The sequence below is a fragment of the Brachyistius frenatus genome, unplaced genomic scaffold (genome assembly GCF_029030835.1).
Source record: "Brachyistius frenatus isolate BFR_SWC_R1_liver_20210118 unplaced genomic scaffold, ASM2903083v1 Contig_67, whole genome shotgun sequence".
In the NCBI taxonomy this organism is placed as follows: domain Eukaryota; kingdom Metazoa; phylum Chordata; class Actinopteri; family Embiotocidae; genus Brachyistius; species Brachyistius frenatus.
In genome coordinates, this window is record NW_027210666.1 from 588,584 (window position 1) to 616,556 (window position 27,973).

At 45.2% G+C, this 27,973-nt stretch overlaps 1 protein-coding gene across 1 annotated transcript; it reads left to right on the forward strand.

Moving 5' to 3' along the window:
- The first annotated feature begins 442 nt into the window (after positions 1-442).
- On the forward strand, positions 443-27,931 carry dync1h1 (dynein, cytoplasmic 1, heavy chain 1). The gene is made up of 78 exons (XM_069707114.1): positions 443-815; positions 1,982-2,069; positions 2,245-2,418; positions 2,557-2,812; positions 2,951-3,137; positions 3,273-3,544; positions 3,673-3,900; positions 4,054-4,707; positions 4,799-5,221; positions 5,342-5,521; positions 5,636-5,785; positions 5,921-6,067; positions 6,277-6,417; positions 6,624-6,800; positions 7,052-7,162; positions 7,260-7,379; positions 7,492-7,731; positions 7,887-8,042; positions 8,222-8,335; positions 8,435-8,545; positions 8,641-8,850; positions 8,958-9,104; positions 9,213-9,379; positions 9,549-9,722; positions 9,889-10,243; positions 10,335-10,529; positions 10,617-10,899; positions 11,001-11,101; positions 11,235-11,394; positions 11,540-11,780; positions 11,862-12,045; positions 12,180-12,392; positions 12,574-12,812; positions 12,926-13,082; positions 13,180-13,410; positions 13,512-13,742; positions 13,871-14,011; positions 14,123-14,356; positions 14,641-14,847; positions 14,973-15,094; positions 15,246-15,411; positions 15,526-15,689; positions 15,800-15,929; positions 16,044-16,177; positions 16,267-16,381; positions 16,482-16,643; positions 16,762-16,976; positions 17,080-17,284; positions 17,375-17,548; positions 17,682-17,801; positions 17,955-18,075; positions 18,273-18,468; positions 19,219-19,336; positions 19,428-19,643; positions 19,727-19,939; positions 20,261-20,388; positions 20,501-20,654; positions 20,785-20,931; positions 21,109-21,259; positions 21,367-21,620; positions 21,781-21,915; positions 22,012-22,106; positions 22,204-22,378; positions 22,464-22,539; positions 22,647-22,807; positions 22,892-23,003; positions 23,111-23,171; positions 23,256-23,379; positions 23,509-23,622; positions 23,726-23,896; positions 24,113-24,330; positions 24,444-24,547; positions 25,575-25,783; positions 26,085-26,238; positions 26,353-26,495; positions 26,621-26,789; positions 27,214-27,338; positions 27,487-27,931. The coding sequence occupies exons 1-78, from the start codon at positions 566-568 to the stop codon at positions 27,613-27,615; spliced, it is 13,929 nt and encodes a 4,642-aa protein (XP_069563215.1). The 5' UTR covers positions 443-565; the 3' UTR covers positions 27,616-27,931.
- The last annotated feature ends 42 nt before the right edge of the window (positions 27,932-27,973 follow it).

Sequence of the window (27,973 nt, forward strand, 5' to 3'; positions counted from 1 at the left end):
AGGAGTTAACATAATTTATAGGATGCACAACATACTGTATGTATGTATCTCTTTCACTATTGATGCCATGAGTCTGCAAAAAGGCCACTTGTTAAATTAATGCCACCCAAGGTTGAAGTTGCGATTAACTTATACCAATTATAATTTCTTAACATTATAGTAACACAGAAATGGTAGGCTCATACCGTTATTAAAATTGTGTTACCTTGTATATTCACTAGATTTAGCGTAAAATCTCAGTTCTGGCTGCATCTTTGGAGACTACTCCCTCTCTCCCCCTATCTGTCATACACGGTCCAAACAGGCAGACATTTGTTCAACTGCATTGTGGGTATTGTAGTCTTGAACCAGTATCGTCTACTAGGAAATACCTCATCCATAGAACGACAAGGACCACAATCCTTTGCGCAAATAGATACGCGTGTCAGGCGTTGCTGCGTTGTGACAGCGGCAGTCGGTCGGTCTGTGGGCAGCTCGGTAGATTCCAACCGTCTGCAGTATAACGTCAGCCTGGTTTCTTTGTTCACTTCCACACCGTAACCGGTTGGTTGGCCGCTTCGAGGGGATGTCCGACGGCGGCGGGACGGAGGAAAACTCCGGCACCATGGAGGTGTCGGCCGTTCAAACGGTCGCTGATACCTCGGTGCTGCAGAAGCACATTCGGAAACTGGTGCCGCTGCTCTTGGAAGATGGCGGCGAGGCCCCGGCTTCTCTGGAAACTGCCGTGGAGGAGAAGAGCTCCGTGGAGCAGATGAGGAAATTCCTGGCCGACCCTCAAGTTCACACCATCCTGGTCGAGAGGAGTGCCCTCAAAGGTACGCCCTGAGAGTAGTGGTGGAGAGCTATCTGCCGGCTGTGATTTGAATAACAGGGTTTTGTTCGTGTGCTGTTTACTTTAATTATACCGAGGCTGAGGTGAAAACAGCGTATCAAGACGCTTCAAAGAAAGCCAGCTATCATTTAAGGTGTGGTATCACTCAAGTTGATTTAATAGTTCCTACATGTGGAAACCGTGTATTTTCTTAAGAGTAACAATTGCATTTATGTTTAAGTGCAGTTTATTCACTCGACTTTATTGTAAAAGTAGGGGGTTAGTCCTCAATGGTTTCCGCCTTAAAAAAAAATAAAAAAACAATATAAAGGACGTTAAAGTAATAGTGGTTTCCAACGGTGCTACACAAAAGAACAGAACAAACAAGGTGACGATATAAAACAAGCGTCTCATATAATCAAGACACAAAATCACAGAAATCCCAAGAGAACGAGTCCTTTGTCGTATCTGCAAGTCATATTGTGCTCAACTTCATGGGGTTTTATCATGTGAAACAGCTTGTGTCAATGACAACATTATCTTCAGGTTCCTCCGGGCAAATTCATCTTCAGCCCTTTTTTTTTTTTTTTTAATATCAGGGCTGAATCACGAGCCTCTGATACCTCACATGACCAGGCACTCCAGTCTGGGCCCTGTAGGTTTTGAATTCCCAGCCAGAGAGTCACTTCCACAGCCTATTCGTGGTTTTGCGCTAAGAATACTGATACTGCAATGCAGAGCAGTGTCTGCAGATGGCTGTCTGTTTTTTTTTTTTTTTCTTCTTCCCTACAAGCCGCTAGGGAGCAAAGGAGGGTGGGGACATGGATAGATGGACGGAAGCAGACAGAACTCCCTGATTGCACCTTTACCCTGCTGCAACACTATAAACAAATGAAGTCAACTAATGTCTAACATCCAAATAATGTGTTATATCTTTAGCAGCAAGACTCTATAAATAGTATTGAACACTGATGTGATGTTTGAACAAATCACATCAGCTGCCTTGTGGTATGTGGTCCACGTCTCAATTTTGCAAATGCAGGATATGAAAAAGTAGGAATATTTCTTCAGTACAGTATTTGATTTTGAAGCTGTTACAAACATACCTGTCAGTGAGTGGTCTGTCCACTTGTTCAGATAAGACTTTGATTTGATTTGTTCCCCACACAGAGGATGTTGGAGATGAAGGGGAGGAGGAGAAGGAGTGCATCACTTATAACATCAGCATTGACATACATTATGGGCTCAAGTCCAACAGGTAAATGACATGTCTAATGCATTGTAATTAAGGTTTTCTTTTTATCCATTAAGCATGTGATCTTATTTGATAAACTGATAACATACTTTTCATTTGTAATATACCAAATACCAAACTTCTCCAACTAAATTTTGGATTATTCTAAACGTGATTGTTCACCATTTCCTCCCTGCAGCTTGGCTTTCATCAAGCGAACAGGTGTCATCGATGCAGACAAGCCCATATCAACCCAAGTTCGAGTTCTGACCTTGAGTGAGGATTCTCCTTACGAGACACTTCACTCTTTCATCAGCAATGCCGTTTCTCCTTTTTTTAAATCCTACATCCGCGAGTCTGGCAAGGCAGACAGGTAATGTTCTCATATTTCGGATTAATCTTCAACACCTTTTATTTAATACAATAAATTACTCTCCGAGTAATGAGCTTTGTGTGGAGCAGCGACTGTAACGGAAGAAAAAGTCATCTGTTTTTTGTTATAACTTTGCAGAGATGGGGATAAGATGGCCCCGTCTGTCGAGAAGAAGATTGCTGAGCTGGAGATGGGCCTTCTCCACCTGCAGCAGAACATTGAGATTCCTGAGATCAGCCTGCTCATCCACCCTATCATCACAAACATCGCTAAGCAGTGCTATGAGCGTTGCGAGAAACCCAAGGTCACAGACTTTGGAGACAAAGTGGAAGACCCAACCTTCCTTAACCAGCTTCAATCTGGAGTTAACCGCTGGATCAGGGAGATCCAAAAGGTGAGAGGTCGTCCCATATTTGTGTTTGAAATTTAAATGGAACTATTAAGTGATACATGACAAATAGTTTAATTTCTAAATACATTTAGAAAAAAACACCATTATATTTATTTCTCCTGACACTAACCCCCCTCCAAGGTGACAAAACTGGATCGTGACCCAGCCTCGGGCACCGCCTTGCAGGAGATCAGTTTCTGGCTGAATCTGGAGAGAGCCCTCAACAGGATCCAAGAGAAGAGAGAAAGTCCAGAGGTCCTGCTCACTCTGGACATCCTCAAACATGGCAAACGTTTCCATGCCACCGTCAGCTTTGACACTGACACTGGTGAGTGAAAACCAATTAAAAGAACACTTGGATTTTACTTTGATTGCTTCAATCATACTTCACCGAGAACCGCTTGGCTATAGCAGGGAAGTGAGATTTCAATGTTTGTTTTTGTTTTTTCTCTACTTCTCTCAGGTCTGAAACAAGCAGTGGAAACCGTCAATGACTACAATCCTCTGATGAAGGACTTCCCTCTCAATGACCTGCTTTCTGCCTCAGAGCTTGATAAGATCCGCCAAGCCCTGATGGCCATATTTACTCACCTGAAAAAGATCAGGAATACCAAGTATCCCATCCAGAGAGCTCTGCGTCTAGTGGAGGCCATCTCCAGGGACTTGAGCTCCCAGCTCCTCAAGGTGTTGGGCACCAGGAAGCTAATGCATGTTGCCTACGAAGAATTTGAAAAGGTTAGTGTGGTTGGATCTCATGCAATAACTAAAACCTTTTGGAATTTTCCCCCCAGTAGTATGCTCTTACTTTAACTTCTCAAAATATTATAAGTTTTACTAAATGTCCATCATATGTCTGCGTGCAGGTGATGGTGGCTTGTTTCGAGGTGTTCCAGACCTGGGAGGATGAGTATGAGAAACTGCAGGTCCTTCTGAGAGACATTGTGAAGAGGAAGAGAGAGGAGAACCTGAAGATGGTGTGGCGTCTGAGCCCTGCTCACAGGAAGCTCCAGTCCCGTCTGGACCACATGAGGCGTTTCAGAAGGCAGCATGAGCAGCTGAGGGCCGTCATTGTCCGCGTGCTGCGGCCTCAGGTAACGCACCTTCTGCATCTGAAGTGGCCACATTTGAACTGACAACATAGCTTCACCATTTTAATGTTGTTTTTCCCGTAGATCCTCTGAATTTTTTTAGTTTTTTAATTTTTTTAACACCACTTGATTGAGAAATGAACTTTTTGTCTCTAGGTGTCTGCGGTGCCACAGCACGCCCCAGGAGAGACAGTTGAGCCTCAAGACATGAAGGTAGCTGGAGTTCTCTTCGATGCTGCTGATGCCAATGCGATCGAGGAGGTCAACCTGGCATATGAGAATGTCAAAGAGGTCGATGGCCTGGATGTGTCCAAGGAAGGCATGGAAGCCTGGGAAGCTGCCATGAAGCGCTATGACGAGCGCATTGACCGCGTGGAGACCCGTATCACTGCCCGCCTGCGTGATCAGCTGGGAACCGCCAAGAACGCCAACGAGATGTTCCGCATCTTCTCCCGCTTCAATGCTCTCTTCGTGCGCCCCCACATCCGCGGTGCCATCCGGGAGTACCAGACTCAGCTTATCCAGCGTGTGAAAGATGACATTGAGTCACTGCACGACAAGTTCAAAGTGCAGTATCCTCAGAGCCAAGCCTGTAAGATGAGCCATGTCCGGGACCTGCCGCCTGTGTCTGGATCCATCATCTGGGCCAAGCAGATCGACCGACAGCTGACTGCGTACATGAAGAGGGTGGAGGATGTTCTGGGGAAAGGCTGGGAGAACCATGTGGAGGGGCTGAAACTGAAGCAGGATGGAGATAGCTTCAGGGCTAAACTCAATACTCAAGAGATATTTGATGACTGGGCTCGCAAGGTAAAAATTTTTTTCAAATGTTTTACATTCTGCTGCTGACACATTTCTTGTTGTTGTTAAACGGCTCGTTTAAAATAATTTTGTAAATCAGGTGCAACAGCGTAACCTTGGCGTGTCTGGCCGCATCTTCACCATTGAGAGTACACGCGCCCGTGGAAGGACAGGAAACATGCTCAAGCTTAAAGTCAACTTCCTCCCAGAGATCATCACCTTATCCAAAGAGGTCCGCAACCTCAAGTGGCTGAGCTTCCGTGTTCCTCTGGCCATTGTCAACAAAGCCCACCAGGCTAATCAGCTGTACCCATTTGCCATCTCTTTGATCGAGAGCGTGCGCACCTACGAGCGCACTTGCGAGAAGGTGGAAGAGAGGTCCTCCATCTCCCTGCTGGTGGCTGGGCTCAAGAAGGAGGTTCAGGCTCTCGTCACTGAGGGCATCACTCTGGTCTGGGAGTCCTACAAGCTGGATCCCTACGTTCAGAGGCTGGCTGAGACAGTCTTCAACTTCCAGGAGAAGGTGAGGGTGGAGGAACTGTTACCAACATTCGCGTGAAAACAGACTCCAACCTGTCATTTCAGAATGAAATGACAAATGTTTAATCATACCAAACACATGTTTTTATTTTTTAATTTCCAGGTGGATGACCTTCTACTGATTGAGGAGAAAATAGATCTGGAGGTCCGCTCTCTGGAGACTTGCATGTTCGAACACAAAACCTTCTCTGACATCCTGAACCGTGTCCAGAAAGCTGTGGACGACCTTAATCTGCATTCTTACTCCAACCTGCCCATCTGGGTCAACAAGCTTGACATCGAGGTTGGTGCTACAAATACGTACATATTAGTAACACACTGAATCTTTAAACCTTTTTTTTCATTCTATGGGTGACTTGTCTGCAAGGTATTAAAATGGATGTTGTTGGTCTTTTAGATTGAGCGTATCCTGGGAGTGCGTCTTCAGGCCGGTCTTAAAGCCTGGACTCAGGTGCTCGGTGGTCAGGTGGAAGACAAAGCTGATGTGGACATGGACACAGAGGCTCCACAAGTCAGCCACAAACCTGGAGGGGAGCCCAAGATCAAGGTAACCATAGTGACTAGTGACACTGTGGTGCTACATGCCATGTTTATTTTTCATTGTTGATACATTACTTATGAAACCTTGGTTATTTGAACACAACTGACTGTTTTATTGTTGTTGTTGTTGTTGTTTTGCTAGAATGTTGTCCATGAGCTGAGGATCACTAACCAGGTGATCTACTTGAACCCACCAATTGAAGACTGTCGCTACAAGCTGTACCAGGAGATGTTTTCTTGGAAGATGGTCATCCTTTCTCTCCCCAGGATCCAGAGCCAAAGATACCAGGTACTTATCTGTAAAACTGTTGGGGTTCCCACTGGAGATTATCTGTGGTATATAAACAAAAAAGTACAAGCCAATTTGGAAAAATATCAATCAAAACATTTGAAAGTTGTGATCTGCAGTACTGTCTGGGTTATATTTAAGCTCAGACATGATATTTGGATGTTGTGTCCTATTGCTTTTAGCTAAGCTGGTCTGTCCTTCCTCACTAGGTGGGTGTCCACTACGAGCTCTCGGAGGAGGAGAAGTTCTACCGCAACGCTCTGACCAGGATGCCAGACGGCCCTGCAGCCTTAGAGGAGGCCTACAATGCAGTGGAAGACATTGTCAATGAGGTGGAGCAGTATGTTAAGGTAAGAACCACTTTGCATTAACTACAAAAATCCAAAATAAATTTGTGACTATCGACTATTATTTTTTTTTATTTTTTTTGTACCTCTGTCTCACTGTCTGTTTAAATTGCATCACTTGCATCACAAAATTAGAACATTATCATGTACATCAGCTTCTGATAATTCCAGTTTTATTTAATGACCTTGTCTTTGTTATTTCTGTCCAGGTGTGGCTGCAGTACCAGTGCTTGTGGGACATGCAAGCTGACAACATCTACAACCGTCTTGGGGAAGACCTCACGAAGTGGCAGGCCTTGCTGGTCCAGATCCGCAAAGCACGTGGAACCTTTGACAATGCAGAGACCCGGAAAGAGTTTGGACCTGTGGTCATCGACTATGGCAAGGTAGTAATGACTGATAATTCTAGGTGGAGTATTTTCTCCAAAGACAAACTCTTGAAAATGCTTACATAATACAGAAATGCAGACTAAATCACAGTTGAAATTTTATGCTTCTGTTTTATAACTATTATTCTAAAGGACACTCTTGCATACACCACCTTATTTGAGCAATTTCTTTTATTTAAATGCAGAGATATTTTCTTCGACAATATAAGGACTTTTTAGTAAATGTTTGTACTTGTCCCTGACAACAGGTCCAGTCTAAAGTGAACTTGAAGTATGACTCCTGGCACAAGGAAGTCCTCAGCAAGTTTGGCCAGATGCTTGGCCAGAACATGGGGGACTTCCATGCCCAGATCTCTAAGGTAACGTATAATATGACAAACATACTGGTAGCTAAGATAAAGATTCCTCTAAATAGTTTTGCATGTCACTTAAATATATTTTCCTGTTCCTCATTAGTCCCGTCAAGATCTTGAACAACATTCTGTGGACACGGCTAGCACCTCAGATGCCGTCAACTTCATAACATACGTCCAGACCCTGAAGCGCAAGATCAAACAGTTTGAGAAAAATGTGGATGTAAGTATTCTAAAACATTCAGTATCCTGTTCTTCACCATCGCATAACTGTCTGTTTTATGAAAATACAATTCAGGGCTCTGATCAGACTTTTTTTTTCCTTCTTACTATAGTTGTTCCGTAACGGACAGCGTTTGCTGGAAAAGCAACGATTCCAGTTTCCTCCCTCTTGGCTCTACATTGACAACATCGAAGGTGAATGGGCTGCGTTCAGCGACATAATGAAGCGCAAAGACACTGCTATCCAGCAGCAGGTGGCCAACCTGCAGATGAAGATCGTCCAAGAGGACAAAGCTGTGGAAAACCGCACCACTGACTTGCTCAGTGACTGGGAGAAGACTAAGCCGGTTGCTGTAAGACAAATTGAGTTATCTTATTAAATTTGAACTAATGTACGCAGTTGAATCACACATTTCTAACCCCATAATATCTTACTGCGGAGAAAATAGCAGATGAAGACATTAGTTCATGTGAGATAATTTTATCAAATATAATCTGTTCCGTTTAGGGTAACCTGCGTCCAGAGGAGGCCCTGCAGTCTCTGACCATCTATGAAGGCAACTTTGGCCGTCTTAAGGTAGAAAGGGAGAAGTGCGCCCGGGCCAAAGAGGCCCTGGAGCTCACCGATACTGGTCTGCTGAGTGGCAGCGAAGAGAGGGTGCAGGTAATGCCTGAATCAATTTACATTAATGTATTTTAAGTTACTGATTAATGACCAAATAACAGATACGGGTCAAAAATGGACTTGTAGTATGATTGATGACATGTTTTTAAGCTAAAGCAGTAACTTCTTGAAAAGTTGTTTTTCTTTTGACTCATTTCTATCTTTATGTTGACTTGCAGGTGGCGCTGGAGGAGCTGCATGACCTGAAAGAGGTTTGGTCTGAGCTGTCAAAGGTCTGGGAACAGATCGACCAAATGAAAGAGCAGCCATGGGTTTCTGTACAGCCTCGCAAGGTACCAAAAGCAACGCAATCGGTTACATCAAATCGCTATTGTTCTGCACTTGTGAAATTCTGACTATAATATAAATCTGTTTGTATTTTGTGTGTGTAGCTTCGCCAGAGTCTCGATGCTCTCCTGAACCAGCTGAAGAACTTCCAAGCAAGACTGAGACAGTATGCATCCTACGAGTATGTCCAGAGGCTGCTCAAAGGATATTTAAAGGTCAGGAGACTAGTTTTTCTCATTTAGCTCAAGTTCTGACTCACAAGAAAAATAAAATGCATTTAAAATTCTCTTCTCTCCCTGTTTTATTTCAGGTCAACATGTTGGTGATTGAGCTGAAATCAGAAGCTCTGAAGGACCGCCATTGGAAGCAGCTGATGAAGCGCTTGCATGTGAACTGGGTCACATCAGAGCTGACTCTTGGACAAATCTGGGATGTGGATCTGCAGAAGAATGAGATGGTGGTGAAGGACGTTATGCTGGTAGCCCAGGGAGAGATGGCTTTAGAGGAGTTCCTTAAACAGGTGAAGAGGGAGGGTTCATAAATCTACAGCTCTAAATTTGAAATGATTATAAATCTCTCACTAGTTTAAGGAGCTTGAATAATAAATCAATATTTTGGGATTTTTAGATCCGTGAAGTCTGGAACTCGTATGAGCTCGACCTGGTGAACTACCAGAACAAGTGTCGTCTGATCAGAGGCTGGGACGACCTCTTCAACAAGGTCAAAGAACACATTAACAGCGTGTCTGCCATGAAGTTGTCTCCTTACTACAAGGTAAACAGAATTATAAATTAAAACAGTTGTTTATTATGTTTGAAATATTTTAGTTTTTCAGGACCACATCAACGCCATGTTCTTCTTCCTTTTTTTTTTCTCTCTAAGGTGTTTGAGGAAGATGCCCTAAGCTGGGAAGACAAGCTCAATCGTATCATGGCTCTGTTTGATGTTTGGATTGATGTCCAGCGTCGCTGGGTCTACCTGGAAGGCATCTTCACAGGCAGTGCTGACATCAAACATCTGCTGCCTGTGGAAACCCAGAGATTCCAGAGGTAAATGGAGGACTCTTGTTTTAATACGTCAGAATTTTAAGGATATGTTAGAACTGAAGCACCCTCATTTCAAGAATTAATACTTCATGTGATTTTCATATTTACTCCACATTCACTGCAGTAACAATATTTTCTACTAGTGTAATCTGTCTGTCTCTCTTTATTCCAGCATCAGCACAGAGTTCTTGGCACTGATGAAGAAGGTGACAAAGTCTCCTCTCGTGATGGATGTACTGAACATACAGGGAGTGCAGAGGTCCCTGGAGCGACTGGCCGACCTTCTGGGAAAAATCCAGAAAGCTCTCGGAGAATACCTGGAGAGAGAGAGATCCTCATTCCCCAGGTAGGAATATAAAACGCAGGGAGAGCAAGCAGGAAGAGGGAATATTAAATTGTGTTTTTACAATCAAATATTTGGAATAATTTATTGGGATTAACATTAACGTGTGCTAATTCATGCATTCATTTACTCATTAACACACTGACCATCACTTTCTTGTTGTTGACAGGTTCTACTTCGTGGGAGATGAGGACCTGCTTGAGATCATCGGCAACAGCAAGAATGTGGCCAAACTGCAGAAGCATTTCAAAAAGATGTTTGCCGGCGTCTCCAGCATCCTACTCAATGAGGACAACACAGTGGTGCTGGGAATCTCCTCGCGTGAGGGTGAGGAGATTCTCTACAAGACACCTGTCTCCATCACAGAGCACCCGAAGATCAACGAGTGGCTGACACTCGTGGAGAAGGAGATGAGGGTGACACTGGCCAAGCTGCTAGCTGAGTCTGTCACAGAGGTCACTGCCTTCAACAAGGGCACGGCCGTTGACCTGACCCAGTACATCGACTGGATTGATCGCTACCAGGTTGGGATTTAGAGCATTGATTTTTACACAATTACAGATGTGGAAATTCTGTCACTTTCTTAATGTCACTGTCTACATCCTCGCTCCACAGGCCCAACTGGTGGTCCTCTCAACTCAGATTGCCTGGTCTGAGAACATAGAGACCGCCTTGACCACCATCGCTGGTGGTGGGGACATGACACCCATGCAGGGAGTGCAGTCAAACGTGGAGGCCACTCTCAACGTGTTGGCTGACACTGTGCTGATGGAGCAGCCTCCCCTCCGGAGAAGGAAACTGGAGCACCTGGTTAGAGGGAATTTCTCTTCAGTATGTTATTGAAAGAATGTCGTATGATGAAAAATGCCTGAAATCCATCTTGTGCTCCATTTTTAGATCACCGAGCTAGTGCACCAGCGTGATGTGACCAGGACTCTGATCAAGAACAAGATCGACAACCCCAAGTCCTTCGATTGGCTCAGCCAGATGCGCTTCTACTTTGACCCCAAGCAGACGGATGTCCTGCAGCAGCTGTCAATTCAGATGGCCAATGCCAAGTTCAACTATGGCTTTGAGTACTTGGGTGTCCAAGACAAGCTTGTCCAGACCCCACTGACAGACCGCTGCTATCTCACCATGACCCAGGCATTGGAGGCTCGCCTCGGAGGATCTCCATTCGGTATGGACGTTGATCGTGTCATTTGTTTCTTATAATAAATGGAAATTTTGTTTTAAAGTAAATTACAGTCTAGCACATAAAACAATTCGTCCTCCATCCAGGTCCTGCTGGTACAGGGAAGACGGAGTCAGTGAAAGCCCTCGGTCACCAGCTCGGACGCTTTGTCCTGGTCTTCAACTGCGATGAGACGTTCGACTTCCAGGTACAAGACTGGACTCATATTCTTAGTTCTTAATCTATTTTTTATCCATGACGCCAATACACGATAAGAAATGAATGAAATACGTTTTTCTCTCATTGATCATCAAAGTGTAACTCATTTCTTTGTTCTTTAGGCCATGGGTCGGATCTTTGTGGGTCTGTGCCAGGTCGGAGCCTGGGGCTGCTTCGATGAGTTCAACCGTCTGGAAGAGAGAATGCTGTCTGCCGTCTCCCAGCAGGTCCAGTACATCCAGGTGGCCTTGAGGGAGCACATCAACCCCAACAGAGACCGGAGTATGTACAATATATGTGGGAATGCGATATAATATGTATAGAACGTCCAAAATTGCCAAACATATGCCACTTTGTTCACCACCAGTAATTAAGTTATACATGTGGATTGCATTATAAATAATTTATCATCTTGCCACCCTCCCAGGTGTCTCGGTCACCACAGAGCTCCTGAACAAACAGGTGAAGGTGAGCCCAGACATGGCCATCTTCATCACCATGAACCCAGGCTACGCTGGCCGTTCCAACCTGCCCGACAATCTGAAGAAGCTGTTCCGTAGCTTGGCCATGACGAAGCCTGACCGCCAGCTCATCGCACAGGTCATGCTCTACTCCCAAGGTTTCCGAACAGCCGAGATCCTCGCCAAGAAGATTGTTCCCTTCTTCAAGTATGTACGGTGTTTGTTTGCAACTAGTTTAAATAACCTCAAGAAGTTCTCTTCTGATTTCATCTTTGGCTTTCATTTCAGACTGTGCGATGAGCAGCTGTCATCCCAGAGTCATTATGACTTCGGTCTCCGAGCGCTGAAGAGTGTGCTGATCAGCGCTGGCAACGTCAAGCGTGAGCGCATCCAGAAAATCAAAAGGGAGAAGCTTGAGCGTGGAGAAGTTGTCGATGAGAATGATATTGCCGAGAACCTGCCTGAACAGGAGGTATACAAATCCAAAGACTCTTGGACCTGGAAGTCAGGTTTCTTTATTAATTTAGTGCTGAGCTTTGGCAGCTCTGGCAAATTTCTTTCAGAAAATGTAGTGGTTTCATCCATTTTGTGTCTCATTTATTTTAGATCCTGATCCAGAGTGTGTGTGAGACCATGGTCCCCAAGCTGGTGGCGGAGGATATCCCTCTGCTGTTCAGCCTGCTGTCAGATGTCTTCCCAGGAGTTCAGTACATGCGTGGGGAAATGACTGCTCTGAGGGAGGAGCTGAAGAAGGTCTGCGCGGAGATGTACCTGACCTACGGAGACGGTGACGATGTGGGCACCGCGTGGGTGGAGAAGGTATGGAGCTAAATGGAGTTAATATCCCTCTATTTAGTAATCTTAAGAATGGACTCAGCCTCTGGAGACACAGAAGTTTACTACAGGTCCAAGGTCAAATTTTGCAATGTTGCAGAAGCACATATATTGAATAGTTACTTCAATTTGTTCAATTTTCTAATTTCCATTCAACATCTTCCAGGTGCTCCAGCTATACCAGATCACACAGATCAACCACGGTCTGATGATGGTGGGACCCTCGGGCAGTGGGAAGACAATGGCATGGAGGGTGCTGCTCAAGGCCCTGGAGAGGCTGGAGGGACTCGAGGGCGTGGCCCACATCATCGACCCCAAGGCCATCAGCAAGGACCACCTGTACGGAACCCTGGACCCCAATACCCGTGAATGGACTGATGGCTTGTTCACACACGTTCTCAGAAAGTGAGTTATGTCACACAGTTTATTAGTAATTATTAGGAATATACTCAGCTAATTTTAGTCTTGCAAGGTGTGGCTAAAAATAACTTGTAAAATACCTTTTCTTTCCATTTCAGGATCATTGACAATGTTCGTGGTGAGCTGCAGAAGCGCCAGTGGATCATCTTCGACGGTGACGTTGACCCAGAGTGGGTTGAAAATCTTAACTCGGTCCTGGATGACAACAAGCTGCTCACCCTGCCCAATGGAGAGCGTCTCAGCTTGCCACCAAATGTAAGAGCTCAGCACTTGAAACGCAGGGGTCTGTTATTTTGTTATTACAGCCCGAGCAGGTGGAAGCATGTTCTTTCGTTTTTCTCTTTCTATTCAGGTGCGTGTGATGTTTGAAGTACAAGACCTGAAGTATGCCACCCTGGCCACTGTGTCCCGCTGTGGTATGGTCTGGTTCAGTGAGGATGTCCTCAGCACAGACATGGTCTTCAACAACTTCCTGGCTCGTATTCGCAGCATCCCATTGGATGAGGGCGAGGATGAAGCTCAACGCATGAGGATAGGCATAGGCGCAGAGGACGAGGATGAGACTGCTTCTCCAATGCTGCAGGTAATTGAAGGGAAGAAAACAGACTGTATAAATTATTATTATTATTTTTTTTCAAACAAGACAATTCAAGCATTTATTTATTATTGTGTGTTTTCCATCAGATCCAGAGAGATGCTGCAGCGATCCTGCAGCCGTACTTCACCTCTACAGGCCTCGTGATCAAGGCCTTGGAGCATGCCTCTAAGATGGAGCACATCATGGACTTCACCCGCCTGCGCTGTATGGGTTCACTGTTTTCAATGCTGCACCAGGCCTGCCGTAATGTGGCTCTCTACAACAACAACCACCCTGACTTCCCCATGCCTATTGATCAGCTAGAGAAATACATGCAGGTAATGTTCTACTTTCTGCTCTCCATAAAACTCAGAGAAGCACAAATGTTTTATTGTTTTCAACTGAATCACTGCAAAAATGAATGTATCTTCTTAACATGGAGGAATTTTGTGGTGTTTCTCTGCAGAAATATTTGATCTACGCTGTGCTCTGGTCCTTCTCTGGTGATGGACGGTTGAAGATAAGGGGGGAGCTTGGGGAATACATCCGCCGCATCACCACTGTGCCCCTTCCCGCTGCTCCCAATGTCCCCATCATTGACTATGAGGTACAGCCCTTCTTGTTGAAACAGATTCTCCATATCTACTGTCACTGGGAATGAAACAAAACCACTTCAGTCTTCTATTTTCGGAACAACCATTTATTTATTCGTTTTTAGGTGTGCATCTCAGGAGAGTGGCAGTCTTGGCAGGGCAAAGTGCCCCAGATTGAAGTGGAAACCCACAAAGTGGCATCCCCAGACGTTGTGGTTCCCACCCTGGACACTGTGCGCCACGAGGCTTTGCTTTACACGTGGCTGGCAGAGCACAAACCGCTGGTGCTGTGTGGACCCCCCGGCTCTGGAAAGACCATGACCCTGTTCAGCGCCCTCAGGGCTTTGCCTGACATGGAGGTGAGAGACTGGAGTAAATCAATTTGAACCTTCACATAAATCCTTAAAAGTCAACCAATAAAATACAATCTGACCTTGAAACATAAATCCTTAAAAGTCAACCAATAAAATACAATCTGACCTTGAAACTGTTATTGTTATCATTTTGCAATAGCATTGGAATTTTTTTTATCCATCTGTTATATTTTGTGTACTGTTCAATAAAACTGAATCAACTAAGTAAAAAACAAAAAGAAGATATTGCTTAATTTTGTATCTTTTTAATTTCCACCATTTTCTGCCAGGTTGTTGGTCTGAACTTCTCCAGCGCCACCACCCCAGAGCTGCTGCTGAAGACCTTCGACCACTACTGCGAGTATCGCCGAACCCCCAACGGTGTGGTCCTCGCCCCCGTCCAGCTGGGCAAGTGGCTGGTGTTATTCTGTGATGAGATCAATCTGCCGGACATGGACAAGTACGGCACACAGAGGGTCATATCTTTCCTCAGACAGGTATGATACACTGTATACAAACACGGATACATGCGTGGCTGTATTTCCTAAGACTCATTTGGTATTTGAAAGTGTAAAGTAAAATCCCGCCAGCATAAAATGTGGTGTCCTTTATCTTCTTGCAGATGGTGGAACATGGAGGCTTCTATCGCACCTCGGACCAGACTTGGGTCAAATTGGAGAGGATCCAGTTTGTTGGAGCCTGTAATCCTCCCACTGACCCTGGCAGAAAGCCTCTCACGCACAGGTGCATCACTCAGACTTTATACAGTAATATAACCGATCCTATGTTTAACACTGAACTATTTCAACATCTTAAATGGAAATAATACATAGAAAATTAAACATTGCATGTGGCAGGTCCTAATGGAGACCATGTTCTGATGTTCTTTTTCTAGGTTCCTGCGTCATGTTCCTGTGGTGTATGTGGACTATCCAGGCCCCGCCTCGCTCACCCAGATTTATGGAACCTTCAACCGTGCCATGCTGCGCCTCATCCCATCTCTACGAACCTACGCTGAACCTCTTACAGCTGCTATGGTTGAGTTTTACACCATGTCTCAGGTAAAGGAGATGACTAAATATCTACGTAAAAGATAATACTAATTCATGAATTATTAATTACTTGTTTTACTAATTTATTTACATATTTTATTTCAATCCCTTTTCCCACTCCAGGAGCGGTTCACCCAGGACACTCAGCCTCACTACATCTACTCTCCCAGAGAAATGACCCGCTGGGTTAGGGGCATCTTTGAGGCCCTGCGTCCACTTGAGACCCTGCCTGTAGAGGGCCTCATCCGCATCTGGGCCCATGAGGCTCTCCGTCTCTTCCAGGATAGGTGGGTTTTAGTGTCTGTGAGTTTTATCCCTCGCAGAGTAGATAATGTGGTCTAATGTTTTGGCAAATAATATTTTAACAGCAAATAAACGGATGTGGTTTGATTTCCAGGTTGGTAGGTGATGAAGAGAGAAGGTGGACGGATGAAAACATTGACATGGTTGCTCTCAAACACTTCCCCAACATTGATAAGGAGAAGGGTCTGAACAGGCCCATCCTCTACAGCAACTGGCTCTCCAAGGTAAATTAGAGATATGTTGATCATACTGTGATTTCTGCTTCTGTAATATTCTTCTTATGATAATTTCCCTCCAGTCATGAGCATGTACTGAGTTTCTTGGTTTTGTGGATGCAGGACTACATCCCAGTGGAACAGGAGGAACTGAGAGACTATGTGAAGGCCCGTTTGAAGGTCTTCTATGAGGAGGAGCTGGATGTCCCTCTGGTGCTCTTTAATGAGGTGCTGGACCACGTCCTCCGAATTGATCGGTGAGTAACAGCCTTCTTCATCTCACTGCTTCTCGGATCTAAAATACTTTGTTGTGGAGTAAATTTCAAATGTTCGTATCCTATTTTAGAATCTTCCGTCAGCCTCAGGGCCATCTCCTGTTAATTGGAGTGAGTGGAGCAGGAAAGACCACTCTCTCTCGCTTCGTGGCCTGGATGAACGGACTGAGTGTCTACCAGATCAAGGTTGGTACAGTAAATGTGAAGATGATTTGCAGTCATGGCAACACACTTGCCTTTCTGTATATTGATTTGTGTGTGTGTGTGTGTGTGTGTGTGTTTTCAGGTACACAGGAAATACACTGGGGAGGACTTTGATGAAGACCTCCGTACAGTTCTGCGTCGCTCAGGCTGCAAGAACGAGAAGATCGCCTTCATCATGGACGAGTCCAACGTGCTGGATTCTGGTTTCCTTGAGAGAATGAACACACTGCTGGCCAACGGAGAGGTAACGTCTTTGTGGTGTGGTCATTGCGATAAAAAGTCACAACACAGGATTTAGTTTTCTGAGGTTGTTTGTACATAATTTTATTTTTTCATGTTAACATCACCCTGCTTTTTTGTAGGTTCCTGGCCTGTTTGAGGGAGATGAATATGCCACCCTGATGACTCAGTGTAAGGAGGGAGCTCAGAAAGAGGGCCTAATGCTCGACACTCACGAGGAGCTGTACAAGTGGTTCACCAGCCAGGTTATCAGAAACCTCCACGTGGTTTTCACCATGAACCCCTCATCCGAGGGCCTGAAGGACAGGGCGGCCACATCTCCTGCCCTCTTCAACAGGTACAGAGACTCACATCGAAGAAACATATGACATTAGAGAAACAGGAGACTGCATAGACAGATAAGAGTTTCTTCTTTTAGTAAAAACTCTCCTCTGTCTCAGGTGTGTGTTGAACTGGTTTGGAGACTGGTCCACAGAGGCCCTTTATCAGGTGGGTAAGGAATTCACCTGTAAGATGGATCTGGAGAAGCCCAACTACAAGGTGCCAGACTACATGCCCGTCGTCTATGACAAACTGCCCCAGCCGCCATCTCACCGCGAGGCTATTGTCAATGGCTGTGTGTTCGTACACCAGACTCTTCACCAGGTAGGGATGTTTCCAACTTTACAGTGTCATTAATCAGATCATTATGTGGTTTGCTTTAACGGAACACAAACTTGTTATCAAATCTCGCAGGCTAACAACCGTCTGGCCAAGCGTGGCGGTCACACCATGGCCATCACTCCTCGCCACTACCTCGACTTCATCAACCAGTATGCCAACCTGTTCAATGAGAAACGCAGTGAGCTGGAGGAGCAGCAGATGCACCTCAACGTTGGTCTCCGCAAGATCAAGGAGACTGTCGATCAGGTGAAATGAATCTTTCATGTCTTTACATAATCTAATGTGCTTGGTATTTATTTAATGCTATTTTAGCACGAGATCCACAAAAAGCCATCAGTGTCGATCAACTCCCTGGTTGTATTTATGCCTTTTCATCAAGGTTGAGGAACTTCGTCGTGACCTGAGAATCAAGAGCCAGGAGTTGGAGGCAAAGAATGCTGCTGCCAACGACAAACTGAAGAAGATGGTCAAAGACCAGCAGGAGGCTGAGAAGAAAAAGGTGCGCAGGAAGAAATTTAACACTCTTGAAGAACAAGAAATTGCTTTTCTCTGATCTCTATTTTATTATACAGCTATGGACATGACCCCTTCAGGCCATTTAGCTTTTATAGAGCTGGACTGTACTCTTATGGTGTTATTACTGTGATTCCAGGTGATGAGCCAGGAGATCCAGGAATCTGTGTACAAGCAGCAGGAGGTGATCAAAGACAAACAGCAGTGGGTCAAACAGGACTTGGACCAGGTGGAGCCAGCTGTCATTGAGGCTCAGAATGGTACCGTGTTTCTTTTACATTTTCTCGTAGCGTTTTTTGATGGGTGTTCACTATATACTTTTATTGTTATGCAGAACACACCTTTAATGTTATGCACAGGGCTTCCAGTTAAGAACTTTATTTCTGCCTACATCCTCCCCTCGTCATTGCCCTTTTCCCCGTCATAATCCTCATCCTTGTTCACCTGATGTTGATAGCTGTTAAGTCCATTAAGAAGCAGCACCTGGTGGAGGTGCGTTCCATGGCCAATCCACCCGCAGCCGTGAAGCTGGCGCTGGAGTCCATTTGCTTGCTCCTGGGAGAGAGCACGACCGACTGGAAGCAGATCCGTTCCATCATCATGAGGGAGAACTTCATTCCCACCATTGTTAACTTCTCTGCTGAAGAGATCAGGTGAATTAAGGGAGGCTTTTTGTTGCAATTGTTGACTAAAAAAAACCTCCCCTCTCTCTCTCCCCTGTCTTTTTCTGTTTTTCCCCTCTAAACCTGTTCCAAATTCCTCCCCACTTCTTCCTCTAAATACTCCTCATCCCCGGCCCCCCTCATCTTACTATATCTTTCTCTCATGCTCCTCCTTCCACTTAACTAGCGGTGAATTCTATTAAGCGGCAGCACCTAGTAGAAGTGCGGGCTATGACCAATCCCCCAGCTGCAGTCAAACTGGCCCTGGAGTCTATCTGCCTAATGATGGGCGAGGAGACCAATGACTGGAAAAAAATCAGACAAGTTATTATCAGGGACAATTTCATCAGCAGCATAGTCAACTTCTCCTCTGAGGAAATGAGGTACCAGTGTCAGAATGTCTGTTCTGTCTTCGTGTAATGGAAGAACAAATGATAATATTCAATCAGTACAAGCAGCACCTGTGATTAGTACTTGATTTCGAATCCTTAGGATCAAAGTGTAATCAGTGGATTTGGAATCACATTGTAAGAAATCATTGTGGTGATTACCACCAGCTCACAATGAAGTTGGTAGAAATTGTACTCCTTCCCAACACCAAACAATAAATAAATAATCCCTTATCAGTATCCCACAAAATCCTAATTTCCTTTGATTTATGATCATTGATCACACTGAAGTATGTGACTGTATAAAGTGCTGCTGTATTCTAACTTCTTGGACTATTCCTACTTTATCCAGTGACTCCATCCGTGAAAAGATGAAGAAGAACTACCTCTCTAACCCAAGCTACAACTATGACCAAGTCAACAGGGCATCTCTGGCCTGTGGACCTATGGTGAAATGGGCGATTGCTCAGGTATGGAGGCCTAAACAACGTAGAAATAAAGATAATAACAGGGGGAAAAAAGCACTCTTCTAATGTATACCATTTTCTACCGCTCCTCTAGCTTATGTATGCTGACATGCTGAAGCGTGTGGAGCCTCTGCGTAATGAACTGCAGAAGCTTGAGGATGATGCCAAGGACAACAAGACAAAGGCAGAGGAGGTGGAGCAGATGATCAGAGACCTGGAGGCCAGCATTGCCCGCTACAAGGAGGAGTACGCTGTCCTCATCTCAGAGGCCCAGGCCATCAAGGCTGATCTGGCTGCAGTCGAGGCGAAGGTAACTGCTACCCTTCATATCAGCCCCCTCAGTTGTCATCAAGGTTCTTGAATATTATATCATATTTTGCCCTTTGCTCTCAGGTGAATCGCAGCACAGCCCTCCTGAAGAGCCTTTCCGCTGAGAGAGATCGCTGGGAGAAGACCAGTGAGACGTTCAAGAACCAGATGTCCACCATCGCAGGAGACTGTCTGCTCTCGGCAGCGTTCATTACTTATGCAGGCTACTTTGAACAACAGATGAGACAGAACCTGTTCACCACATGGTCTCATCACCTGCAGCAGGCCAACATTCAGGTACTTGAAGCTGTGGTCCACAGCGCCAAAGTCAGAGCTTCAGTCACATTATTCACGCATTTATTACAGTAGATCCTGTTCTCATTGATACCAAATAATAGTTACTACTACTAGTGCTACAAATCAGAGAGTATTGTTGATAAGACCTTAGTGAGTTTAGATTTTAACAGACTTAAAGATGCTTTACATCAGTTGTACTTTGGGCTTTTTAATAAAATATTTTTGTTTTTACTAAAGCCATATGCACAGACCCATTTAGCATGTTCTTTTAATCTGATGGCAGAAGACATTACTCTAAACTGACCTAATTTTTTCCCTCAGTTCCGTACGGATATCGCCCGTACTGAGTACCTGTCCAACGCAGATGAGAGACTTCGCTGGCAAGCCAACTCCCTCCCAGCTGATGACCTCTGTACTGAGAACGCCATCATGCTCAAACGGTTCAACAGGTCAGCGTCTCTATTTTGGTCTGGGAACCCAAACTGAAAATGTCACGGTAATGTTTTTAGGTTTAATTACTGGCTTTGAGTTGAATTTAACTCGATATCTCTGCTGATTTAGGTACCCACTGATAATCGATCCATCAGGCCAGGCCACAGAGTTCATAATGAATGAGTACAAAGAGCGCAAGATCACCAGAACCAGCTTCCTGGATGACGCTTTCAGGAAGAACCTGGAGAGTGCCCTGCGTTTTGGAAACCCGCTGCTGGTCCAGGTAAGAGCAGCTGCTTCACACTGCCAACATTTTATTGTGTGCTTGTTCCGTGATCACTTTCCACCGCTTTCATATTCATCAAAGACTTCTTTGTTTGTCGTGATTTATTCGTCTTCTTTTTGCTCTTCAGGATGTAGAGAGCTACGATCCCATCTTGAACCCGGTTCTAAACAGAGAGGTCCGCAGGACTGGAGGACGTGTCCTCATCACCCTCGGAGACCAGGACATCGATCTGTCACCTTCGTTCGTCATCTTCCTCTCCACACGAGACCCAACGGTAAGGAGAGCATTCTATTTAGTATTTAGTATTCATTTATTGATATGAAAGAAACGTGATCGTTTTGATAATTTCAGCAAGTATTCGTGAATTTAATTTGTTTAAATTTGCTTTCATCTTTTGCTGAAATGGAGTTTGAAGTTGATTTGTATTATATATGTCTCTTGTGTATTGCAGGTCGAGTTCCCACCAGACTTGTGCTCTCGTGTCACATTTGTCAACTTCACTGTGACACGCAGCAGCCTTCAGAGCCAGTGTCTCAACAAGGTCCTAAAGGCTGAGAGACCTGATGTGGATGAGAAACGCTCTGACCTGCTCAAACTGCAGGGTGAGTCAGAAACAGGCAGATGTAGTGATATAATAACAAGGCCACTAGTGGGGAAAAAGAGGTCAGTGAAGCGATGAAACCCATTAATGACTTCACGTCTCTTTTAGGTGAGTTTCAGCTGCGTCTTCGTCAGCTGGAAAAATCCCTGCTGCAGGCCCTCAATGAGGTTAAGGGTCGCATCCTAGATGATGACACCATCATCACCACGCTGGAGAACTTGAAGAAGGAGGCAGCTGAGGTGACGAGGAAGGTGGAGGAGACGGATATCGTCATGGCTGAGGTGGAGGCGGTGTCCCAGCAATACCTGTCTCTGTCCTCTGCCTGCAGCAGCATCTACTTCACCATGGAGGCTCTCAACCAGGTCTGGAAACATCTCACTTGTCTCATTCGCCTACGTCATCTAACACTAATGAACAGAAATGAATGCAAAGCTATTATAGATTTTTGGTTGTCTTTTCTGTGCAGCCCTGCAAATCGACCCAATGTTGATTAAACCAACTTTTTTTTGTATCTCCTCTCAGATGCACTTCCTCTACCAGTACTCTCTTCACTTTTTCCTGGACGTCTACTACAACGTGCTGTATGAGAACGCTAATCTCAAGGGCATTAGCGATCATTCACAGAGACTGGCTATCATCACCAAAGACCTCTTCCAGGTTTGAACGACAACTTTTTTTTTTAGAGTAAAACACTCATTTTATTTGGGTTGAACGTAACAGACATGTGCTTATGTTTGGATTGTGTGGAATTAGGTGGCATTCAACAGAGTGGCCAAAGGCATGCTGCACCAGGACCACATTACTTTTGCCATGCTGCTGGGTAAGATCAGCCTAAAGGGCATGACCAGGTAAGAAGTTAATGGGCTACCAGTAGTAGTATCACTGAAAACACAGTTGCTCAATTTTTCCACTCATCATAAATCTTCTAAATCGCCACTTCTCCAGTGAGCCGTCATACGACGTAGAGTTCCAGCACTTCCTGCGTGGTAAGGAGATCGTGCTGACGGGCATGTCGCTGCCCAAGGTGAAGGGTCTGACCACCGAACAGTGTGAGGCCATGGTCCGACTCAGCCGTCTGCCGGCATTCAAAGACTTGGTGGAAAAAGTCGAGGCTGACGAGGTGAGTACCAACAGATGCTTTTTATCTGGTATCACTCGCACAAACTGTATTGGGGATCGTTTAACGCTTTGTTTCGTTACTTCAGCAATTCTTCATGTGGATTGAGAGCAACACTCCTGATCTGGCCGTTCCCTACCTGTGGTCAGAGGAGAAACAGTCCAGTGAGTATATACTTCAACTTTCGGAGCAAACAACATGTGTGAGTGTATACAGAATATTGTTTGTCTAGATGACCTGCCTGCTCTTACCTGTACTATTCCCTGTTTAGCAACCATCGGCCAGGCTGTGCACCAGCTGCTGCTGATTCAGGCCTTCCGTCCCGACCGCCTGCTGGCCATGTCGCACATTTTTGTGTCCAAAGTGTTGGGAGAGTCCTTCATGAACATCATTGAGCAGCCTCTTGACCTGGCTAATATTGTGGACAGTGAGGTAGAGTTGAATATTTCTTCAATTTCTTTTCCATCGTCTATGTTGTTGAATATGTTGCTGACATCCCTCTTCTTGTGTGTGTAGGTGAAGCCCAGCACTCCAGTGTTGATGTGCTCTGTACCAGGTTATGATGCCAGCGGACTGGTCAGAGATCTGGCTGCTGAGCAGAACAAACAAATCACCTCCATCTCCATTGGTAAGGGAGGAATCAACTCTTGGTTCAACAGTCACATAAATCAAATCAAATCTATCAAAAGCTTATAGAGGATATGGTAAACGTTTGCATTCTTCCACTGTCCACAGGTTCTGCTGAAGGTTTTAATAAGGCAGACAGAGATATCAACACTGCTGTCAAGTCTGGCAGGTAAGTTATCTTGTTTCCGTTTGTTTGTGAGAATGTACACGTTGTGTTGTTGCACCGGGATCCTGACGGTTTTTTGTCCTGCAGGTGGGTGATGTTGGAGAACGTCCACCTGGCCCCCGGATGGCTGATGCAGCTGGAGAAGAAGCTTCACTCCATGCAGCCTCATGCCAGCTTCAGGCTTTTCCTTACAATGGAGATCAACCCCAAGGTATACCACATCACAAAAGGATATTTCCAACACGTAAAAATCTCGATCGTGAAAACTTTAGTGACTGAATTGATTCTCAATTCTAGTCCCGAAGTTCCCGTTTTTCTAAGTGTTGTGTTTTCCTATCAGGTGCCGGTGAATCTGCTTCGTGCCGGTCGTATCTTCGTGTTTGAGCCTCCTCCTGGTGTCAAGGCCAACATGCTCAGGACCTTCAGCAGCATCCCTGTGGCTCGCATGTGCAAGGTGATCTAAGCTGCATTCATCAACACCCAAACACACACTTCACAACTTAAATAAGTCTTCCAATATTTCCTATCTGAATAATTGTTTTTCCACGTCTTTACAGGCTCCCAACGAACGTGCACGCCTCTACTTCCTGCTGGCTTGGTTCCATGCAGTGATCCAGGAGCGTCTGCGTTACGCACCACTCGGCTGGTCCAAGAAATACGAGTTTGGAGAGTCGGACCTCCGGTCTGCTTGTGACACAGTTGACACCTGGCTGGACGACACTGCTAAGGTCAGAATCATACACACAACTTTCAATGTGTCTTCTGTCAACGCAGGAATTATTAGTTGCCAATAGAAACATGTACAATATCAACAACCAATACATTCATACGGTTGCTACCTTTTTAAAAATAGAAATTCTGTCTAATACATTACATGACTATTGGGGATTCGACAGTGTGTTTTAAGAATATGACCACCCTCTCACACTTACACACACACACAGGGCCGTCAGAACATCGCACCAGACAAAATCCCCTGGGCGGCTCTAAAAACCTTGATGGCCCAGTCCATCTATGGTGGCCGCATTGACAACGAGTTTGACCAGCGGCTGCTCATCACCTTTCTGGACCGCATCTTCACCAAGAGAAGCTTTGACAGCGAGTTCAAACTGGCTCTCAAGGTTGACGGCCACAAGGACATCAAGATGCCCGACGGCATCCGGTCAGTATTATTTGGAATTTTTTAACTACACCACTCCTGAATTCAGTAATATAAAAAGAAGATTTTCTGATGACCCGAACCATAAACATTTTCATGACTTTGATTTGTTACAGACGGGAGGAGTTCATCCACTGGGTTGAGATGCTTCCTGACACTCAGACTCCATCTTGGCTCGGGTTGCCTAGCAATGCTGAGAAGGTCTTGCTCACCACTCAGGGTATGCCGCGGCCGCTCCTCTTCAATACCTCACTCTGGTGTTTCATTACTGTTACTGGACCGACGCTTTTCTTGATTCCTGTTCCATATACAATCCATCTGATCACATGTTCTGTTCTCACAGTGCAGTTCATTAACCAACTCTCTCTCTATTCTAGTGTCCTGACTCTTATTTTGACAGGGTGTCTCCTTGCAGTGAGACGTCGAGATCTTATATTTTTGCGTCTGCTTTGGGCAGAATACTCGGTGATTGGTGGCAAAAAAACATGCTGCGAGTGTTTCCTCTGCTAATCCCTCATCTTTCCATCGGTTCTCCTCACCTCACTACCAAGTTAGGTTTCTGTGGTTTCATAAGTAGCCCCTAGTTGCATCCTTGTTTAATGTAGCAGTATGGTGTAGCCTCGCTGTAGTCGTAGCCATCATACTTTTAAAAGGTGCTCTGCCCAAAGGATGGGTGTGTCCTCACCCTCCAGCAGCTGTATTTCACAGCCATCATGTCGCTTTGCTGCCATACCATCCGCATCCCACCCTCAGATTAGGATATAAAACAGCCACCGACCTCCATATCCCCTCAGCTCCCCCTTCATATTCCCTACCCTGTTTTGTCATTTTGATCCCGACACGTCTCCCTCATCCTCACTTCCTCCCTTTACTTTCTCCCTCAAAACCTGCCACCCTACATTGGTTGCCTTAATTTCTTTTTCAGATCCAGTCAGCCAAGAACGTGGCTCATTTATCCACTTGGCAACTATGTTGAATGTTACATCTGAAGGAAATATTGCCTGAAGCCTTGTGTGTGTTTTGTCCTACCCAATGTCGTCCTAATTTGTTTGTCTAGCCCAAATCCTTTTTTTTTTTAATTTATTTTTTTATTTGATTGAACAAACCCTTTATTAACACTTCCTTGACGGTAAGCTGTTTGTGTCTTCGTTCCACAATTAATTTCTTCTCCCCCCCTCCACCTCTCGCCACGGCCTTGTCTTCCACCTCCCTCCCTGCTCACTCGCTCCGTCTGCCGGGCTGCACAGGCACTGACATGATGGGTAAGATGCTGAAAATGCAGATGTTGGAGGATGAGGATGACCTTGCCTACGAGACGGAGAAGAAGGAGCGCGCTTCGTCCACATCAGATGCCCAGCCGGCCTGGATGAGGACCCTTCACACCACCGCCTGCAACTGGCTGCAGCTCATGCCGCAAACAGTCAATCCACTCAAACGCACAGTAGAGAACATCAAGGTAATGGCGGGGAAAAAGAGGAAAGGTTGCTGGCAAGCAAACCTCTCAAGGCAAAACTAAAAATATCCTTAATTTGTTTCTGTGAGAAATGACTGCAACGACAACTAAACATTTGTGACATTTTTTGTGCTCGACTTGTGAGGTAAGCAGGTAAAATGAAAAAAAAAAAAAAAAAAAAAAGTAAAAGCACAGGTTTGAATGTCAGTAGATGAATATGTATTTGCTCTTCTCTGTGTCATTGATGTATCCGTCCAGTTGTATTTGCTTTAATGTCGTCTTTGTCCAATCACACAAACACCAGGACCCGCTGTTCCGCTTCTTCGAGCGCGAGGTGAAGATGGGCGGCAAGATGCTCCAGGAGGTCCGCCAGGATCTGTCCGACGTGGTGCAAGTGTGCGAGGGCAAGAAGAAGCAGACCAACTACCTGCGCACACTCATCAGTGAATTCGTGAAAGGTTTTTCACCCAGATCTGTTCATGTGTTTTTGTGACTTCAGTGAATTTGTTTGAAGTTGGATACATTAATCCAGGGAAGTGATTTTATGGTAAAACGCCTGTCTGTCTCTGCAGGAATCCTCCCTCGCAGCTGGTGCCGCTACACAGTCCCAACCTCCATGACTGTGATCCAGTGGGTGGCAGACTTCAGCGAGCGAATCAAACAGCTGCAGCAGATCTCCCAGGGAGCTGCCAGCGGGGGTGCAAAGGAACTGAAGGTACTGTTTATGTTCGCCGACAAACAAACTCTTGACTCTTGAATTGTACAATAAAACTGAGAATGAACTGTTACTTTCCTTTTCTTCCTTTTTCCTTGTGTCCTCCTCCGTCTCGCCCTCTGCAGAACATCCATGTGTGCTTGGGCAGCCTGTTTGTGCCGGAGGCTTACATTACCGCCACCCGCCAGTATGTGGCGCAGGCCAACAGCTGGTCCCTGGAAGAGCTGTGTCTCGAGGTCAACGTCACCACCGCCCAGGGCGCCGCACTGGACGCCTGCAGTTTCGGCATCAAAGGTCAGACTAAACACACATCATCAGCTGCAGTCAGGGAATGCTGATTGTATAACAGTGAATTGTGGTAATGCGACAAAGGTCACGTATGTGAGTGGGGAAAAATACCCTTGAGATGTTTATGAGGTCAGGAGTAGAGTTGTGCTGGACTGTTTTCTAACTCTAAAACAGATCTATGCTCAGATCTGTTCCCGTGATCTTTTAGTACTCCTACATCGGAGACAATAAAACATATAACACGGCTCTGTAAATTTTAAGTTATTCTCTTGTGCAGTAAGCCACCTTTTTATATGACGTGAAATTAAAAAATATAGCCTCACTAGTTACTCGCAGAACTCTTGTGAACATGTGTTAATAAAGGTAAAGAGATTTGTAAAATGTCGTTTTTCGGGGTTCTAACTCCAAACTTGTGAACCGTGTCTTCCAGGTCTGAAACTGCAGGGAGCTACTTGTGCCAACAACAAGCTGTCTCTGTCCACCACCATCTCCACTGAGCTGCCGCTGACTCAGCTCCGCTGGATCAAGCAAAGCAATGCTGAGAAGAGACACATGGTATAAACAACATCTGGACATACAACATGACTGTTTATCTTTGTATCTAATCTATGCTCTCAGCTGAGGGGAAAATAAAACGTAAATGTGATCGTATTCCGCTTTGGTCTTGGTGTCTCCATCACCTCTTGTTTTTCTGTTGCTGCAGGTCACTCTGCCCGTGTACCTGAACTTCACCAGGTCTGACCTCATCTTCACTGTTGACTTTGACATCGCCACCAAAGAAGACCCACACAGCTTTTACGAGCGTGGAGTTGCTGTCCTGTGCACAGAGTAAATGAAACGAGTCATTCCTGCAGATTGAAAAATCTCGATCATTATTAAACCACACTTAATCGCTTACATCCATTAACCATTAAAAGTAGTCGTAGACTGTCGCATTCCAATATGAAACGTAGTTAGGAACATTTGTGGAGCAGTAATGAACATTTAACTATTCGTAGTGTTTTGGGGAAGTGTATTAGAAGGTGAAGAGAATGTTGTCAGATGGAAAATGAAAATGAAATGTGATGTGGAAAAGTGAAGTTGAAAGGAACTTGTTTTAACGAAGGAACTAGTACGTTTTTAGATCGAATAAAACTTATTGGAATTAATGAACTGCCTTCAGCGTGGTCTTTGGATTCTAGGACATTTGC

What these genes read in the sequence shown, in the direction of transcription:
- dync1h1 (XM_069707114.1), top strand. Translation starts at nt 566, where the DNA reads ATGTCCGACGGCGGCGGGACGGAGGAAAACTCCGGCACCATGGAGGTG. An exon ending in TCCGCGTGCTGCGGCCTCAG is followed by an intron (nt 3,901 to 4,053) that starts GTAACGCACCTT and finishes TTTTGTCTCTAG; the next exon opens with GTGTCTGCGGTGCCACAGCA. An exon ending in AGTTGTCTCCTTACTACAAG is followed by an intron (nt 9,105 to 9,212) that starts GTAAACAGAATT and finishes TTTCTCTCTAAG; the next exon opens with GTGTTTGAGGAAGATGCCCT.